This window comes from Tamandua tetradactyla, chromosome 18, assembly GCF_023851605.1.
Source record: "Tamandua tetradactyla isolate mTamTet1 chromosome 18, mTamTet1.pri, whole genome shotgun sequence".
NCBI classification, from domain to species: Eukaryota; Metazoa; Chordata; class Mammalia; order Pilosa; family Myrmecophagidae; genus Tamandua; species Tamandua tetradactyla.
In genome coordinates this window covers 39,999,650-40,020,823 of record NC_135344.1, presented here as the reverse complement: position 1 = coordinate 40,020,823, position 21,174 = coordinate 39,999,650, and the positions used below count along the sequence as shown (strand labels likewise).

Sequence of the window (21,174 nt, the reverse complement as noted above, 5' to 3'; positions counted from 1 at the left end):
CTTCTAAGTACCCTTTGAGTCACCAAATCTAAAATCCTAAAGCTAAAACCCAAGCCTGAAACCCAAAACTGAAACATTAGTCATCATCAGTTTCTACCTGCATCTATTCAAGAAAACCTCAACTCTACTTCATATGGACCCTGGTTTCTAGCTTAGTTCCTGGTGCTGTTATATGTGGAAGACATTTCAGAGGGAGAGGGCTTATGCTGAAAGACGTTGTTTGGCTCTGGGCATGTTAGACTGAGCTGCCTATAAGCATGCTGATGGCGCTGTCTAGAGCTGGTTGGTGCTATAAACATGATGCTTCTGGACAAGGTGTCTGGATACTCGGGAGATCTTATCCTCCTTCTTCACATTGACCTTATCACTCTCACCACTATTCTATGCAATATGGACATTCTGATTTTGTGGAATTATTATTATTAGCCCATTTAATGAGCTAATTATTATTAACCCATGACAGTGCTCACACAGCTAGTAAGAGATACAACCAGGGTTCATACCAAAGGGAGTCTGACTATTGAGCTTCAGCTTTATACACTAAGCTACAAGGAGAATGAAAATATCATTTTAAATAAAAAAGAGAGAAATTGACTTACTAAAACAATTTAATCAATTCCCTTTTCTCCAACATAAAATCAAGAAGTATGGAATTTAACTTTCCTAAGACCATTAAAAACCTATCCCACTCCATAGAAAATCAAGTCCAATAGTTTTTTGTTAAGCCCTGAATTGGCCTCATAATGCATTTCAACATGATGTTCCTGGTTAGTTTTGAGCACTGCATGGGTATTTGTATTCAAGATGACATCCAGTTCTCTTCTCTGCAACAAACTTGCAAACCTGAATGTTCAGAGAAGTAGACAGTAATTCTTAAAACTTTCAGTGGAAAAAAAACATGTATTCTGTTCCTGGTGCCTGATTCTACCATTTACTTGTTATATGATCTTTGTTAGAAATAACAACAAAAGCAGGAAATTAATTCAACCAGTAAACCTCAATATTTCCTTATTTGCTATTTATTTATTTCCTATTTCCCATTATCCCAGGAATTGTGGTGCAAAGAATTAAAACATATGATACCTTGCTGCTTTGAAGTAGTCAGTATGAGGCTTATCAAAAAGCAGGGATTTGAGTTTCAAGCAGCCCTGGGTTACATACTATCACTGCCATTTTGTGGTTTCAAATTAGATAACATTTTGAGATTTAGTCTTATTATAAGCAGAACTAGAGGAATAATACCTACACCTTGAGTTGTGTTGTGAATTAAATGTGATGATATAAGTTAGAAAATCACAACAGTATTGTTTTCTATTTCAATCCAATGAATGTTTGGGTACCTGTGAATCAAGGCCCTGGAATACAGCAATGAAACTCACAGAACAGTTCCCTAGCAAGCTAGAAGATGAACTTTAAACAAGTAGTTCTAAGTATAAGGTGGTGGTTTACAGGAAATACAGCAGCAGCAGCTTAAGCATGATCAGTGCTATCTATGACCCTGGGAAACTGTTTACGGCTGAGAACTGGACCTTAGTCCCCATTCCAGGGTCATGTGTTTCTAGGGGTTCTCCTTTGAATAAAAAGCCAATAAATATAGCAGAGGCTGAAATGATGCTTTCAGTATGCTCCTGTCTTTTCTTTGCCTGAGTTATGTGGACATTTGAGGAGCAGCCTAGACACCTGCCTGTTTACTGTGATTTCCCACATGCTATCTGCATGGCTCTGCACAGCCCACCATAGCAGGACCTCCAATAATTATTTGATCTTAAAATATTTTGCTTAGATGATCTTTGATACTTTATTAGTTCTGTTGGAGATTTAATCATGCACCACACAAAAGATATATTCAAGTCTTAATCCATGATCCTGTGGATGTGAACCCATTTGTAGATAGTATCTTTTGAATATGTAAAGATAAATCAGGGTGTGGACTCCTTTGTAAAAGGGATCTTCCAGGGTCCTCTTTAGGTGTGGCCAACTAAATCAGAGTAGGTTTAATTCTTTGTTGTCAGAGGGCTTATAAAGAGAAGGCAGAAATAAGACACAGCCACAGGAGGAGGCCAAGGACATTTCCCTTTGACAGAAGTTTGCCATCCCCAGAATGTTACTGACTCAGGGAGAAAGCATGGCCTTGCAGAAGCTTTGATTTTGAACTAATAGGTTTCAAAACCATAAGATAATAAATGCTTTCTGTTTAAGCCAGCCCGTTGTGTGGTGTTTTTCAAAGCAGCATAAGCAAACTGTTAACTTTTCAATTATATTTCCTTGATGTCCTATCAAAAAAATACAAAATCTCTTCCAGCAAAATAATTTTGTTGAGTGAAAGAAGTCAGGCATCCACACCCAAAATAGAGCACATACCATATGATTTCATTTGTAGAGAGTTTTAGAAAATGCAAACTAGTCTATAGGGATTAAAAAAAAGATCCATCTTTATTAGCTTCATACTAACATCAGGAATACAAATTCAATTCTAAGGAAAAAAAGATGAAGACTAATTTTTAAAAATCTAGTGTGTATCTATTATATCTCTGTGGTTCCTCCTATGTAATCAATTATATCAGAATGACAAAAATCCTTTTAAATCTTTGGGAATAAGTGCTTTTTTTGTCTACTATTTCTGTACAATAATTGGTTTCATGATGCTTTCCTATATAAAATTAATTAAATCTGATACAAATTTGACATTTATGGTGGCTCACATTTTCATTAATTAAATAGGTACTCACTGAGCTTATTATCTGAAAACTCCAACCTAACTCGTATGGAAAAGTAATATCAATAAAACTAAATTTCTTCTTTGTGACAGTCTTATTTTAAAGTAGGAGAGCAGACACATGATCAAAAATGGATGCTGTTCAGTAGTACCATACAGCAGTAAAAAAGAATGAAGACTATTTCTATGGGAGTTAGGGAATGACTTGAGAATATATTGTTAAATGACAATTGCAAGTGGAGAAGATTGTGTATAGCATGATTTTGTTCATCTATAGAGAGGGAAATATTAATATATGTATATATTTGCTTATATTAAAAGTAAAAGTATTAACCTACACTTTGAAAATCTTCTTATATGATAAAGAATTCTCTAAATATAATTTGCTTTGTAAATTTTACTGTAGAACAATGTAAATATTTTACATAACTCTAAAACAAAATATAATTTAAAAAGCAATTTCTTATAAATTGAAATAAAAAGCAAACAAAGAAATGTACTTAAATTAACTATGAGTTGGTGGCATTATAATGCAAGAATTATCGCAAATGACCTTAAAAATTAATCACATAAAAAAAATTAATCACATAACTATATATCCTTAGGGAGATGAATCTTAAGAGACAAAGGAACTGACCAAGAGGAATATCAAAATTTATTACTAAATTTTCAGAAATCATGTTGCTGGTAGTAATGGTGTCAAATTATTATTTTTTTAATGTGGGTTGTAACTGGCTTTTGCATTATGTTTTTTTTTCCCCTTGTATAATTTTGTTATACAATTCCGCTTGTATAGTTTTGTTCAAGTATAATTTATATACAATAAAGTGCACACATTAAAGTGTAAAATTTGATGTATTTTGGTAGTACACACCCATGAAATCATCACCACAGTCAAAATAATTAATTTATTCATAACTCTTAAAAGTTTTCTCTTTCCCCTTTTTTAAAAAATATTTTTATTAATAAATCTTCACACACATACATTCCATACATGGAGTACAAGCTAGTGGCTCACAATATCAACACATAGTTGTGTATTCATCAACATAAAAAAATTTTAGGGGCGGGCCACAGTGGCTCAGCAGGCAAGAATGCTCACCTGCCATGCCAGAGGACCGGGGTCTGATTCCTGGTGCCTGCCCATGTAAAAAAAAAAAAAATTTTTTAGAACAATTACGTCACTCCAGAAAAAGAAATGAAAAGAAAAAAGAAAAAACTCATACATATTATACCCCTTACCCCTCCCTCTCATTGATCACTAGTATTTCCATCTACCCAATTTATTTTACCCCTTATCTTCCCTATTATTTATTTATTTTAACCCGTATTTTTTCACTCAACTGTAAAAATTATATCTTTATACAGTCATCTTCAAGTATCAAGATTACTGGAACACAAGGCTTAACAGTTTCAAGTACTTCCCTCCAGCCATTCCAATACACCATGAACTAAAAAAGGATGTCTATGTAATGCATAAGAATAGCCTCCAGGATAACCTCTCTGTTTGAATCTCCCAGACATTGAAACTTTATTTTGTCTCATTTCTCTCTTCCCCCTTTTGATCAAGAAGGCTTTCTCGTTCCCTTGATGCTGGGTCCTAGCTCATCCCAGGAGTTCTGTCCCATATTGCCAGGGAGATTTTCACCCCTAAGGGTTATGCTGAGTTGCTTAGAGGGAGGGAGGCCACATCTGAGCTACAAAAGAAGTTATCTGAGGGTGACTCTTAGACCTAATTTTAAATAGACTTAGCCTATCTTTTGGAGGAACAAGCCCCAAAGATCAAGGGCATAGCGTATTAATTTGGTTTCCCCAGTTCTTGTGAGACTATCAGAAATTCTCCAAATGGGGAAGTTGACTATTTCCTCCTTTCTCCCCAGTTCCCAAAGGAAACTTTGCAAATACTTGTTTATTCACTGCCTAAATTACTCAGGGATATATTGGGGCTTCACACTAACCTGGACAAACCAATAAAATCTCATGTCCTATTCAAGATTCCATGTACTTATGGTGTTCAACTAAACTGACCATACAAGTTAAATTAGATAATGCACTACCCAAAAATATAAATTTTGCACCAAATAAATGTCTCTCCCTTTAATTTCACATACACATTGAAGTTTTAAAATATGGGCAATATCATCCTTTACCCTGTATTCTGATTTCTGTTAGTCCTATCCAGATTGGCTTCATCTATATCTCTACTCAAAGTCCAATCACTTTTTGAACTTTTTAAACAGTTCCTGTGTAGGGGACTGCTGACTTGAATAACTTCAGAGCTCTAACTCTGAGTATCAAGTGTTACATAAATACCCAAAGTTTCTGGAAATGACCAGTTTATATACAAACAGCTCTCACACCTCCTCACATCTCATTATCTGTTCCTGGGTAAACATAGATCTATTTTTTATCCCTATAGACTAGGTTTCATTTTCTAAAACTCTTTACAAATGAAATCTTATGGAATGTGCTCTATTTTGGGTGGGTGTCTGACTTCTTTCACTCAGCAAAATTATTTTGAGATTCATATATGTTGTAGGTATCAATAGTTTATTCTGTTTTTTATTATATTCCATTGTGTGGGTATACCACAAATTGTTTATTCATTCACCTGTTGATGACCATTTGAGCTAATTTTAGTTTGAGACTATTACAGATAAGCTGCTATGAGTATTCATATGCAAGTGTTTGTGTAAATAAAATGCTTTCATTTCTTTTGGGTAGTTACCTAGAAGTGGAATAACTGGGTCTTACATCAGGTGTATATTTAAATTTTTAGGAAACCAATATGTGTTCCATTGGAGATGCACATTTTATATTCCCACCAGCAGTGTAGGAGACGTCCAGTTCCTCCATATCATCGCCATCTCTTGGCCTGTTGTTTTAATTTAGCCGTTCTAAATAGGTATGCAGTGGTATCACACTGTGGTTTTAATGAACTTTTCCCTAATAATACTAATGACCTTGGAAAATCTCTTCGATGCTTCTGGTTGTTTGGGGGCATCCTTCAAATATATTTGAGCTCTTGAATCAATGACCAACTACTGATAATGATCAATCACCTATAAGGACCAATCAGTTTTAATATACATGTATATACTTTTGATATTGTCAATATTATTTAAAGGAAAAATATAATGGCAGTGAATTCTAGTTGTATTCTAATTACAAGGCTATTTTTTCAAATTTGGTCAATACCGAATAACTGCAAAATCCCAGTGCCTTAAAAAATGGCTGACCCTCCACGTAGTGGAGCTTCTTGCTCCCACTTACCTTAGGAAGTGTCTGATAGATATATTGCAGATGTCCTGAGGTTTGCTCCCTGCTTGAGAAGAAATAAGACTTCCATTTTCACACCCATTTTCCTAACTAAATCCATCCAGTGCAGGAATGTGGAGTTGAAATAATGAATACATGAATAAAAAGGTGTAACATAAAAGAAGAAATTAAAGAGCTTGAAAGTAAGAAGTAAAATAAATAGAAAAAAGGAAGGAGAGTCTGCTGGTTGAAACTATTATGTACCCCGGAAAAGCCATGTTCTCTTAATCCTAATCCAATCATGTGGGTGAATGCAGACCTATGCAAGGTGAGGTATTTTGATGAGGTTGTTTCTATGGAGATGTGACCCACCCAGTTGTGGGTGTGACTTTTCAATTAGTACTTCCATGGAGTTGTGTCCCCTGCCCATTCAAGGTGGGTCTTAATTAGTTTGCTGGAGTTCTTAAAGAAGCTCATGGAGAGAGAAAAAGCTCAGAACCAACACAGAGAGCTGAAAAAGGAAACCAAGGCACAAATGTTTGGAGATATTGATCCAGAGTTTGCACTGAAGAAGCTAAGTGAGGGCCCACAGAAGCTCAGAGAGGAGGCCACTTAAGCAGGAGCTGAAAGCAATGAAACCCAGAAGCAAAGGGCCAGCAGATGTTGCCATGGTCCTTTGCATGTGGCAGAGAAACCCCAGAAGTGACTGGCCCTTCTGGAGTGAAGGCATACTTAATTTGCCTTAATTTTTGGACATTTTCATGGCAATAGAACTGTAAATTTGTAACCTAATAAATCTCCTTTGTAAAAGCCAACCCATTTCTGATATATTGAACTCTGGTAACATTGGTAAATGGAAACAGATTTGGGTACCAGAGAAGTGGGGTGCTGCATTTTACAAACACCAAACATGGAACATGCTGGAACTGCTTTTTTTTATGGCTAAGGAGAAGGTTCTGGAAGAATTTTGAGTAGGTGAATAGGAGAGGCTTGGATTGCTTTGAAAAGAACTGTTGGTAAAAAATTTGATACTAAAGGTGTTTCCAATGAGGCCTTAGACAGAAGTAGTGAATATATCATTGCAAACTGGAAGAAACATGATACTTGTTTTAATAAAGTGGAAGATAATTTGGCAAAATAAAGTCCTTGTGTTGGGTGAAAGGTAGAACTTAAAGACAATGATCTTGGATATCTAGCTGAAGAAATTTCCAAATTGAATGTGGCAAATGTAGCTGGCTTATTCTTGCAGCTAATAGTAAAATGCAACAGGAAAGGGATAAGCTGAGAACTGAACTCTTGGGTACAAAGAAATCAGAAATTAATGGTCTAGAAAATCCTGGGCTTCCAGAAAGTGAGATCCCCAGATGCTAGTGTCCCACATGAGGATTTAACCAAACATGAAACTAGTCAGCCATTTCAGCACAAAACAGAATTTGTAGAAGGTCCTATTGTCTGATGGCTTTGATTCCTATATGCTACATGCTAAACCAATAATTTTTGTGAGATCTGTGTAAACGGAATTGCTGCCATCAATACAGTGGTTTAAAGGGAAAGAAAAGAGACTAGATTGAAGGAAAAATGACTTCAAAGGCAGAACCAGGGGAGCTAACATCTGAAGCCAAGAAATCTCAGACAGGGAGAGTGGATCCAGCCATGCATGTGGAGAGGGTGAGTTTGCCCTGGAAGCAAAGGACAGGACTTCTGTTTCATTGCTCAGGAAGAATTTTGCTACCTCAGGCCTCAGAGAGGGTGGAACACATTCCCCAGAGATTGCGAGGAGCCTGGCTGCCAGTCTGTTGTTTGGAACGGGTTGAGTATGTGCCTTGGAGATGGCAGAGAATCTGGGTCCCACTCAGATGCTTGAAGAGGATGGGGCCAAAAAAGATGGTCTTCTCAATGCCCCCTAATGTTGCAACCCTCATTCCAGTGTTTGGAGAGAACAGGACCACTGCATAAGCCCCTGGAAAGGGTGGGACTACTGCTCTCTCAAGCCATGAGGATAAATGACTCTTAGACTTTAAAGTCTAATAGAGTTTGCCCTGCAGGTTTTAGGATCTGTTTGAGACCTTTGACCCCTGTTTTCCTTCTAATATCACCCTATGTAAATGGGAATATTTATCCTATGACTGTCCCTCCTTTGTATATTGGCAGCAGATAACTTGTTCTAAGCTTCACAGGTCTACAGCCAGAGGATAATTTTTACCATAGGACAGACCATGCCTGTAACTGACTTTGATGAGATTTCATAGTACTTTTGAGTGGCTGTTGGTATTTATATTGTTACCGAAATGGTTTAAGGCTTTTGTGATATTGTGATGGAATAAATGTAGTTTGTATATTCAAAGAACATGTCTTTTTGGGGTCCAGAGGGTATAATGTGCTGGTTTAAAACTGTTATGTACACCAGAAAAGTGATCTGGTGTAAAAGTGATCTTTTAATCCTAAACCAATCTCATGGGTGCAGACCTATTGGAGGATGCGATCTTTTGATTAAGTTGTTTCCATGGAGATGTGACCCAACTAATTGTGGGTGTGACATTGCAATTAGATTGCATTCATGGAGTTGTGACCTTGCCCATTCAAGGTGGGTCTTAATTAGTTTATTGGAATCCTTAAAGGAGCTCATGGAGAGAGATGAGCTCAGAGCCGACATGGAGAGCAAAGGAAAGAAACTGAGACATAGACATTTGGAGATGCTAATCCAGAGTTTGTCCCAGAAAAGCTAAGTGAAGGCTTTCAGATGTTCAGAGACGAGGCCTGGAAGCAGGAGCTGAAAGCAATGAAACCCGGAGCAAAGGGCCAGCAGATGTTGCCTAGTAACTTCCCATATAACAGAGAGATCCCAGAAGTGATCAGCCTTTTTAGAGTAAAGGTATACACTTGTTGATGCCTTAAGTTAGACATTTTCATGGCCTTAGAACTATAAATTTGTAACCTAATGAATCTCATTTGAAAAGCCCAGTTCATTTCTGGTATATTGCATTCTGGCCACATTAGCAAACTGAAACAAGTAGAGAAAGAATGGCAATGGAAAATAGTGCAAAAAAGTAAATAAAATGGAAAAGCAAATAAAAATGTAGAAAGGAGAAGGCAAAGAAAGTGGGGATAATCTCCTTTAAGAATCTAATAGAACAAATTAATGAGATGCCCTGGGAGAGAGTGGGTTGGAAGGAAGAATGGGTTATGCATGAAATCCTTTTACTTACCATCAGTGGATACTTGAGTCAATTGCCTGTGCTCTCTGGGGCTCAAGTTTTACTTCAGTATAGGGGGTATAATGATATTTGCCACAGAAGATTGTTGTGAGGAATAAATAAAATAAAGCACATGGAAGAGATTGGTATTCAGTCACTAATGCTTCTGAATTTGTGCCAAGAGATATATTCGAGAAACTTGAGAGCTCAAACAGCAATGAGAGAAGATTTACTGAAGAATCCATTGGCAGAAAGTTTGAATTGAAACAGGGTGGGCAAAAGCAGCAATTTATTCATGTCTTACAAACATGGTCTTACAGATACCATACAGAGCTGTCACGAAAGAAGAGACACCATCTCACACACCATGCTTCCTTCCAAATCACTTCTATTAAGTTACGACAACAGAACAAGTCAGTTACTGAGTTACACAGTTTTTCAAATATGAATGCCACCCTAGTAGGGTGTTTAGGTTGGCTAATCAGACAAACAGTTAATTTACATGTTTATTACAGTGCAGGATTTGTAACAGTTCAAGATACCCACATTGATATTGTATACATTATAAAACGTTAAAATTTTTAGAAGATGATGGGATCATATATGTCCCTGCCTGTTTCAATTTCTTTCTTGTTTTTCATCCTTCTTTTCTTAAAACTAGTTGCAAATAGTTTACTTGACTTTTCACACTCAAAAACACCTTAAAATTTTAAAGCTAAAGGTAAAACCTATGTACAAATTACCCAGTGTAATTTTAAAAGTATTTGTTGTTGGTTTTGTTTTTCCACTTAAAGAAAAATTCACAATTTTCCAACAACCATTTTTAAGTTGGTAACACCATTAACTCCTGACTTCTCACTTACAGTCTTGCAGAGCTTCAGAATAAATGCTGTTCCATGGCCTCAGATATCAAAACATACATCAGTAAAAAGGCCATCTGATTTCCCCAAACCACAAACTGACTACAACTTGCTTCCTGTTGCTTTTACAGAAATGTTGAGTGGAACAAGATGCTTGACGTGATTTTGTGGTAGGATAAAAACAGTGATAGGGATGTGTGTGTTTGTTTTAAGTCAGCTTAAAGCACAAAAAAAGAAGAGGTTGATTTTTAATCCTTGTACATCTAGAATGAAATACATTTTTTACATTAGGTATAGTCATAAAAAGCATGTATAAGTTGTTTTGAAAATGCATTTTCATAGAATTTTACAAACACTGTCATATCAAACACATTCTCAAAAACTGCTAAAGTACTGACACAAAACCTGAAAGACTCTAAATGTAAAATTTTCAGAAGACCTTATTTCTAACTTGCATATTTAATATTTCAACTCTACCCGAATTTCACTCGTACTTCTCTAAAAACTCAAATATAGTGAAGTTGCCTCAAGTTAATTCTTCCAAATAATTACATGGCACTGCTTTACTTTAAGAGGTTTTTAAATGAATTTCAGAGCCCTGGCACTGGAAAATGGTACAAGACACAAGTCTATAAACTGTTCCACAGACAACAGCTCAAGACAAATTAGCCTAGAAAAGATAATGAAACACATACTCCATTGTGCTAATTTGACAGCCTAAATATATTTGTGCGAAAATATGTAAATTATATTAGGCTTATTGTTTAACTATTTTTTAGTCTTATCACTTAGTTTTATCTAACACTTTCTGTCTGGAAATGGTTAAAACTCCACAGGCCTTTTATTTTATTTCATTTTGTTACCAAATAGCTTAGTCAACTGTCTGGGAGAACAAACTAAAGGAAGACATTGTTAGCAGTGCCATCTCTGGGTACAGAGAATGACTCTGAAAACACACCTGCACACTGTACATATTTCCTATAAGAAAACTGTATTCTCACTGAAATTTATTCTTTATCCATTAGCTAAGTCAACAAATTCACAAAGGTAAATAGGGATTCCTTAGGCCACACTGAGGTTTATGACAGACAGTGAATAATTCAAGATTATGCTTTGTATGTGAGATTATATTTTACAATCTTTTGACTCACATGTAACTTTAGGAGAAAGGAAAGTCACATTTCAGCTACAGAGTTCTCAGTTAAGCCCTTTGATAAAATGATTTCTCAGCTTGGTCACTGTCCTTAAAAAATAAACCGAAGTTATTCCCCTCATGATTACAAACCAAAGAGAAATGACCACACACTTTTAAATGCAGGACAACCATTTGCACATGACATAATTAATGAAAAACAAACTAGAGAACATTTCTGCAATATCTTTGGATTTAAAGAAAAACTGATTTCCCAACCTGAAGAAAATGGATTAATTTTCATAAGAGAAGGCATACTTTTAATTTCTAAATCCTAACAATCATATTAACTTCCAATGACATATTCCAATGAAGTCATCACCTTCTAAACAGCACCCATAATCTGGGATTATGGTCCCATGTTTATAATGTGCTTGACTACTCTTATTTATATCACTGTTACCCTTCAAGGAAAATTCAACATCTTCTGAAAATTTATCCAATTTCTCTAGATAAAGGGGGAAATTATCATGGTACACCTTTACAGTTACTTTCTGATCTGCTAATTCATTTCTTCTCTAACAAAAAAGATAGCTTGCTGTTACAGGCTTACAGTTATGTTTCACAAAGAAAGAAAATTGCTCCTTGCCTAGTAAAAATCAGTTAAGTTCCAACTCTCGGCTAGCATGCTAACCATCACAAAGCATATGCCATTTGGCGATTTGTCTCCTGGGGTAGTCACAGATCTCCTTCCAGTGCTCTCCACCGGTTCCTTCTGCTGCTGCGCCCAGGACCAACCGACCAATGACCTCATTTCGGGATCCCCTTTCGGAATCCAAAACTAGAAATTCAACACTTATTTCTTCAAGACCCTCACAAGGAATATCAAAGACAAACAATTCATTGAAAACTGCGTTAGGGGTGCATTTCTTCACATGAGTCTTCTTTTTGGAGATCCTCTTTTTGGCATGGTACAGGTTCACTTTGACATAGGGATCTGCAACCGCAAATAGCAGGCATTATCCTCACAGAACAGGGCTGGAAAGTGAATCTCAAGATTAAGGTGCCTTTTAAGATCATTGCATGCCATTGAAATGTAATTACAACAAAAATGAGTCAGAACAAAGTGCAAATAAGGATAAAACCTCACCTCTCTCTTGTCAACAAATTGCAATGAAGTAAGTATATGCTACATAAGAGAAAACTTGCTTCTTAACCAGCAGATGGGGAAGGAACTGAAGAGAAAATTTTAAAAATGTTCTGTGGATACATTCTGATTATTGATAACTCATGCCAGAGAATGAGATAGTAAGAAGACTCATTAGATGACGTTTGGCACTGCTGAATTGTGTGACTTTGGATAAAACTCTCTACCTCTCTGGGGTTTCAATAGTTTATTCTAATAAATGGAAATTTAGATTCCTTAATGCTACTGCCTTTTTTTTTTTTTTTTTTGGCTTTAACTTTTCTGTGGTTCTTTAAACACCTGCTAGGTTTGCTTCCTGTTTCTCAGTGTTGGTATTTCCTGTGTCGCCCTTCTAAACATTTGTTGTATGGATTTTAGAATCATGCTATTTTATCACACATTAAAATATATTATTTTTGTTTACTTCTTCCTATTGAGTCATATAAGTTAATTTTAGCTTTCTCATATAAACCTTTAATACCATACCTTCAACTTCCATGATCTAATGACAAAATAATGGCAGCACTAGATGATATTCAATGAGCTATACATTTCTAATTCTCACAATAGGCACAGTGTCCAATCTTCAGAGTTTAAGAAACATAGTCAAGGTTACTAAACTAAGAAATGGAAGGGTTAGGATTTGAACATAGGTTATTCTAATTATAATTCATGTTCTTTTCCATCACACTACACCACAAAGTTTTTGTTGTGAGTGTTCTGTAAAACTAGTTCCAAAACTGAAAGCTGGTTTTGATTCTTAAAGCAAATGCATAAAGAATTAAATATAAAAAAAATAACAGGAGGGTAAGTATGGGCAGCCTAATTTAACTATTACAATAAAAAAATCTCTCAAATCTTAATTTTATTTCTATCATTGTACTTTTGGCATTAGCCTCTGGCTTCTGCATTCATCACTACTTTCTTCTCCAACCCCAATCAATCAGATTTCTACCATGTACCTAGCTTTGGCTTAGATTTCTGAGATCTATGTAAATATCTTCTTCTTGCTAATGATTTTACCTCAATTAGTGTTCCATGAACTCAGAAAAACAGTCACAGCACTTGAAATTGTGAATAACAGGCTAAATAAAAATCAGAGGCGAAACTTAACTATTTTGCCTGATATATTATACACATATAAACTTACCTGAAAGCCCAGAAACATCAGATTTAGGCAGGTGTCGAGCTTTTAAAACAACCACAGTGAGAGTATTTGTGGTAGACTGGTAGCAGAGAGAGATCAGTAGCTCACCCCGACCTGAGGACTTCTAAACAAATGAAGAGAAATGAGTTATAACTATTTTATTATTTTTTAGTTTTGTAATTTGGACTTCTAAATATTTTAAAGCAATATAGTAGCATTTTGTAGTATTTAAATTAAAACGTTCCTACTTATTTTTATTTAATATGCTCAAGAATCAGAATAACTGAAAGTTGTGCTGTGCTGTGGCCTCCTAAGAACACCTGCCTGCCATCTCGTGGACGTTTTAGATACTGCAGATGTTATAATTCGTCATGAGTTAGCCACACCCATTATAAAAATATTTAAAAGGATATTTCAAATATAGGGAATATTTGTGACTCTTGCTTTTTAGTTACACATATACTTTTTGTAGTAAATAACAGTTTAAAAAGTATTGGATCACTTGAATGAATTTGTGTAGTAGAAAATGACTCATCCTTATATTAAATTTGATTTGATTTATAACTCTTTAGCACTGACATTATTGAAATTCGAGTTCAGACCAACGGATATTTTTCCTGACCCCTACCAAGTCCACTGACCCTAAGTGCTGATGAAGCTAAAACTCTCTGGCCCTACCCCACAATCCAATTTAATGCAAGGAATGAATTAAATTTGGGAGAGAATTGGCTCATACTTTCTAATCCTTTGTTTTTGGACAATCCTTTGTCTCTAGATGATGTCATAGGATCCTTCTTTGCATGCTACATAGATTTTATTTGTACATTAAAGACATTAGTAGAATGACCAAAAATTCAAAATATAAATTTTAACTGAAAAGAAAATATAAACGTAGGGCTTGATTATAATAAGTCTTGGTTATAACTAAGAATGATGACTGGGCCAAGGTCCCTATAACTTCAGTTTATATTTATATAGAAGCAGACAGGGGGTAAATATATTAATAAGTACTCCAAAAAGAATATCAGTAAGAGGACATATCTTTATTTCCGCTGTGCCATTAAATAGCCAGGTATCTCAAACTAGCTATTTAATGTGGGTCTTGAATATTTTTAGCTTCAACAAAAAGACAAAAAATGAAGATATGGTCAAAATGAGCTCAAAAATGTAGTTATAAAATATGGTTAAAAATCATAAACTAACATATTTATGGAATTGTACAAAATTATGTCACTATAGGCACAAGTCATTTTAAATACCGAGTCTTGAGTTTAACATGGAAAGAGGATTAAATCTGTTTAATGTATGCCTTATCATTTTCCAATAATCACAGAACAACCAAAATAAATGTAATGCAAAGGCAAAGGAACTCACTTCCTATTGTACAGCATAAGGATGGACATTTATAACTCAATATAATGTGATATCTCCTCCTTGAAAAGCAATTCAATTAAAAGTCAATGTAAGTTTCAAGTCCTCAGGATAAAGTGATTTAATTTTCAATTTCAATCTCAAATTCAATTGCCTTAACTGGGAAACATCTGTGTTAACTTGTTTATGAATAAGAAACGCTTACTTGGAATTTAGTTTGTTATAGTCTTTGTCAAAACATTTACGATAAAAATTATTAAAAATATTTATTTAATTGATATTTAAATACACATAATAGATACATATTTATTTTATATCCTTAAAATACTTTTAACGTTTTCAGTTGTGGTTTAAATTTTCTTTTCTCTACTCTCTTCCTTTGATCTCCATTTGATTATAATTAACAATAATTTAAAATGGCAAGGACATAATGACATAAACTCATCATTTTGATGAAAATCCCCTAGAAACAAAAAAGCAATGTAAAAAATTGTTAATAAATACTTTAAGTACTAAAAATGAATTACCCTAACATTTCTCTTGATAATTTCTCTGTTCATTAACATTTTTCCATTAGACAATTCAATTCCTGAGAGAGGGATAAGGACTTCTCCAATGATATCATCTCTTGAAAACCTGTCAAAACTCAAGACTGTGAAGTTTAGGGCCAACTCTTGGATCTGGGTATAGGGGATGCCATAGAATGTAAAGGTCTCATCAAAAGCTGGGTCCAAGGTCTTTCTTAGAACTCTGGTTTTCACTTTATGCTTCTTCTCTGGGAGGATCGTCATTTTGATGTATGGGTCAGAGGTCATTGACTGCTCATCCATGGCTGGCAAGCCACGTGCTTCCTTGATATTTACGACAAATGCTTTCTTCTCAAAATTGTACTCTAAGGAGAAAAAGAGGGTTCCCAGCTTCTCTTGTTTCTCTTCAGAAGACAAGGAAGTGTTGGACTTCAAGCTATCAGGGGAAATAGCCTCTTTCTCCCCTTCTGAAAAGACCTTATTGGTCACATTCTCAGGGTTAGAAGGGCTGCCAGCTTTAAGATTTGTTTTGGGAAAATTGCCATTGAGATCTCTTTTCTCAAGGTCGAGATGCAATGAATTCTTTGGCACAGCTGGTTTATTCTTTCCTTCATTTTTGTCATCCACTCCAAACTTCTTTTTGCTATTTAGGTTTTCAGGGTAAATATCAACTCCCTTAAGCACATGCACAAACTTGTATGGAGGAGTCTTGTTAGACTTGGATGATTTTCTCTGACAGCAGATCCATGCAAACAGAGAAACTGTGAAGACCAGGCCAAATGCGCTGAAGATCCCCACCACTGTGGGAATTTCATCTGAAAAATCAAATGACGAATAACATACATTAAAAGAGCAGGATTGGAGATAGAAGCCTATTTGAAAAGCATAATAGAGCTGGCAAGTGCTGTAGGTTAGACAGACTGAATTACTTTCCAGCTCTTCTGAGTATGAGTTATGTACACATTTCACACTACCTTCAGGGATAAACACATCATCTGTTTGACAAGCAGAAAAAAATACTGTATAATGGAAACTCCTTCCTTTTAGTGGTTTTCCATAAATAAAATACAAAGATGAAACTGGGCTTGGGTCAGCGATGTTAGAAGCTTAAAGACTCTGACTCATCTTCATTTTCTCAGATTGTATGAGACAACTATAGTATGATGGTTCAATACTAATTTCATTATTTTTTCATTGACATTTTGATGCTTTACAGAAGGATCAGTTCTCACTGACTGGAAATCTAAATGCACACATTCTTCATATATGAGGGATTCTTAGCAGTTCTTTAATTCCTCAGGATTTGAGCAGCAAATGTCTATGGACTCAGTGGTACAGGGAATTTTAAGAAGCATTGGAACATTATTTGCCATTGCCACAGATACATTGATTAGTTTCATTCTAATTATAGAAGAGTTTTAAGAGAAATGTGCATATATTAGAAAAAAAGAGGAGCAGCAGGATACTAATATCATATAACTTATAACATTGCAAACTGTTATAGTCCAACTCAGATTCCTCTCTTAAGCAAGCACTGAATTATCTGAAGTACAAATTAATTACACTTAAATAAGATAAAAACAGAACAGTGGTTATAAGTAAATCACTGCTCCCTAACACATAATGAGAAGAGTAAGTAGGCATAGATAATTCTGAGTTCAATTGTATCTATAACTAATTTTTTTCTAGCATATGTCCACATGGTAAATGACAGTCAACTACAAATTGGCATTCTTTCCTTGAATGAGGGCACACTAAATTACCGACATTAGGTAACATCGATTATGCATGAAGCTCATCATGTTCTGTATATAAGCATATATCTCCAACAATGATTAATAACACTCTGTAGGTAAAAGCAACATTACAATTGGACAAAATACATCAAATGAATCAGGATTTAGCACAAAGTGACTGTAACTAATGTAATGTTGATTGTCCTTAGTTCCGTTCCTAATTTCTATTCCAAATGGTGAAAATGAAGTCAAACATCCCAGTCAGGAAAGGGTTAAAGCTTGTTTCGATAACCCCAATCTTATGTTACCTCCCTTCCCCATCCCACCAAATCTTCCTTCTACTTATTTCATAATCACAAAACTGAACACAAAAAGTATAGGAAAATAGGAGCAGAAGTATCTGAGAATATAAAAATAAACATATTGTATTTTGTTGATCTCAAAAACTTCAATCATGTAGAGATAAAAAATTATCCTTTGGAATCCTAAAATAGAAGAAGCAGAGACTGCTATGGAAAATGAATGAGGCAAGAGCTGAAGCTTATCTGCTAAACTTAGTATCAGCTTTTTAGTTTTTCCTTCTACCAAATCTTTGTGGGAAGAAAAAAGAAATACACCACCACCCTCACTCTTGAACTCTCTTATAAGCCAAAGCCAAGAAGCAAAGCAAAGTCATGAACTAAGGTAATCCTTTGGCCAATGCACAAACAACAATAAAAGCATTTAATTATTTTTCATAAATTAACTAGTAGCCCAAGCTAAAACATACTTTCATAAGCACAGTTTCTGAAACCCTCAGTATTAGAAAATTGCTCATTTTTAAATATAGTAATTGGGAATAAATATCATGGCAAAATAAACCCAAACACCCAAATGGAAGTCTGTAGGGGAAAGAAAAAATTCTGAATATGATATCACAAATTTTCTCTATTGGATAAACATGTCTAATAGCAAAACATTCAATATAACTTGGAAAGACTCATCTACTCCTGATGTATTCTCTACTGTTAAGACTTAAGCTTTTGAGAGCAAAGATCTCAGTCATTTCACTCAGTTTACTAAAAATAATCCCATATTTGTAGATACCATTCCCTATATGCATAAGCCTTCTTGTTCTTTTTTTTTTCTTTTTAACTAGTAGAGTAAGTAAAACTCCAATTGACTTTGCCATGTAATGGGATGCTATATAATACTACTTTTTCATTCAGAAAAGTGTGCTTGATTTTATTTACTGAAACAGAAAAGGAGAAAAATGATGCCAAAAATTTGATGTAGGAAAGGGATATTGAACTGGAAGGTGGGAGCCCTAATTCCAGTGCCCAGCACCTTTTAGCTAGCTGTGTGACCTGAAACATTTCTCGTCACCTCTTTGAGCTTCAGTTATCTCGCCAGTGAAATGAAATGGACAGGACTAGATCATCTTGAAAATCTCTTTAAATCTAATTATAGGATTCTATTTCTTTCATTAGCAACATATTCTAAGGATCCAAGAAAAAGCACAGCAGAGAAAAACATCCTGCAATGAGATATACATTACAAACCAAGCTGTACAAGTTGTTGGTACCAAGATCAAATCCTTATGTAACCACAGATATATTTGGTTCCCCTCATAAGTTAAATGTAGATCAGATTTACCTAGAAATTAGAATCACCTACGATATAGATGAAACAAACAAGCAAACAACAGATCTCTTTTCCTTTTCTCAACGCGTGCTACAATTTACAGAGCTGCCTGAACGTTTAGGAACTTCTTGGAGGTAAAAATGCACTAGCAGAGAGCAATTTCTAAGAAGAAAAAGATACCGAAGAGAGAAAGAGCAGAGCTAAATCACGATTGCCAGGCTGCTGTTCTCATTTTCCTTTCAGATTAACTACCTTGGAAATTGATATCCAACATTCAGCGAGGGGAAAAAAAAAAAAAAAAAAAAAAAAGACCACCCCAGAGTATTCAAGGAACAGCCACAGTTAGAAGTTGAGTGTGGAACTTGCTTACCAAATTCTTCCCGGGTGCTACTGATCGGAGCCATTTTTTTGCTGAGTGTTCTGTCCGAGGTGCTGAACGGAAAACTCCCTAGCTTGGTGCACTTGCCAGGACGCGGAGACGCCGGCTTTCCCGAGTGCTGAAAACAACAACGCAGAGCTCAGGGGACCTGCGCCTGGAACGGGGAGGAGGCAAAGAGGGAGGTCCACTTGCCCTCGCGCAGTGATTTGCCACCCTTGTTCCTGTTTTGGCTCTTCTGAGAAGCTGTCTCCCCAGACTCTAGACGTGGCTGAAACCCGAATTGACGCAATCTTGACGCTACAGGGCTGAAATCAGCACCTGCCCCCCCGCCCCCCCAACCTCCTCTCTGCCTCTTTCTTGCTTCCTCCCTTCTCTCCTGAGGATTCCACACACAATCATCAATTATTTTAACTGATGAAAGACTGAAGATTAGCTTTCCTATTCTTGGGGGGGGGGGGGGGGCGGGGGGACTTGGAGGCACACGGAAATGCTCCCCGAAACTGTTACCTATCAGTTCCTAATACAAAAATATGCTGATCTAGATGAGTAAAAATTTATCTCTAAGTTTTCAGAATAACATATGATTTACAGAAAGGATTAAGGAAGGAATTAAAAGAGGGAAAACTTCTGCATCGTATGACCCATTGTAAAATGTAAGAACATATTTTCTGCCTTTCCTGCTTTTTTCTTTGACACATTATATTTATGCCTCAAAAAATCAACTTCACTTTGATCTATCTGAAATAGGATGACATTTCCCCATTATAATCCCTTATTTTCAAATAAATTATTATTTTAAACATTTTCCTGATAATGTTGTTCTATCCCAAACTCTTCCCCTTAATATCTGAAATTTGACCATAGTACTTAGAGCAGATGGGAATAATCTGTACTCACGCTCAGCTATGATTTTTGTGTAGAATAAAACTTCTTCTGCAATGGCATTTCTGATTAAAAGCCCAACTTCTTATAGGCTCATGCAACATAGTTATAAGATAAAGACAAAAATCTAAAGTGGCATGGATTATTATTGGTTATTTTCAGTGGTAAACATTATTTTTGCAAAATTGATGACATTCTGGGGGGTGAGGAAATGAGGAAAATATGATGTCATCTTCTAATTATTTGAATCTGTGCCTTTTAAAACAATATTTATCAAATTTCCAGAGGACAGAATAAGAGTTATGACTACAAATGTCAACGATTGCTCCTCGAAGAACTCCTTTGCTTTGAAGCTCAGTGAGTAAATGGCATTCAGTGTGTGCAGGGATGGGGGAGAGGGGGCAGTGGGTGGGTCTCTAAAATCTACTGTACAAGTGACAGGTTCCTGTACATTAGAGAGTAACTTCCCTGAGCATCAGGGCTGTGTCTGGGGAGAGCTTGGCTTCAGTCCTTTGCATCATGGAAAATTTTATAAACCAAAACTTCTTTTTTTTCTGTTTCTATCTGCCCCCACATACTTGGTATTTTAGCATTCTTCTTAAAGATTTGTACTTTTGTCTTGTATTTTCACACTATGAAAATGCACAAACTATTATACTCTATTTGATATTTCTGTTGGCTTTGTCTATGTTTTGTGTCCTTCTCTTTTCACTTCATTCAGATTGGCTGCTTCCTCAGTGATGCGTGCACCTGGTGAAATTGTCCCTAGGAATAAACATCCATTTAATGAAAGAAAGGGTGGCACTATTTGTGATGTATATCAGGTAGGCAAAATATATGGTGTGAGGTTTACTAAAGTGCTTGTTTTCCATCTAAGTTATTGCTGACATATGGTTAAGCTCATTTGTTGTATACATAGGTAGTTTATTTGTATGTTCTATATAAATTAGTATCTCATTAGTTTTACTTTCAGGTGGTAAAAAGCTGTCATCTAAAATCTGCCTAGATTGTTTAAACTCTGTTTCCACAAAACCCCACCCCACCTTGGCTGCCTCATACGAGGACACACTGTGATTAGATTACCTCTTGCCCGGAGCTGGTGCTATTGTGGACGTAGTAACTGTTTCATTGCTTGCTTTAAAAGGAAATTGAAAATAAATGTT

General features: G+C 35.7%; 1 protein-coding gene and 1 long non-coding RNA gene across 4 annotated transcripts in view; one reads left to right on the top strand and one right to left on the bottom strand.

Annotated features, from left to right (window-relative positions):
• The window catches only part of LOC143662132 (uncharacterized), a 326,678-nt gene that overhangs the window by 155,188 nt on the left and 150,316 nt on the right, over positions 1-21,174 (top strand). The window lies entirely within an intron of this gene.
• On the bottom strand, positions 9,448-19,316 carry SYT4 (synaptotagmin 4). Its single transcript, XM_077136136.1, has 4 exons — positions 19,121-19,316; positions 15,392-16,206; positions 13,497-13,617; positions 9,448-12,157 (listed from the first exon to the last, which is right to left on the bottom strand). The coding sequence occupies exons 1-4, from the start codon at positions 19,152-19,154 to the stop codon at positions 11,850-11,852; spliced, it is 1,278 nt and encodes a 425-aa protein (XP_076992251.1). The 5' UTR covers positions 19,155-19,316; the 3' UTR covers positions 9,448-11,849.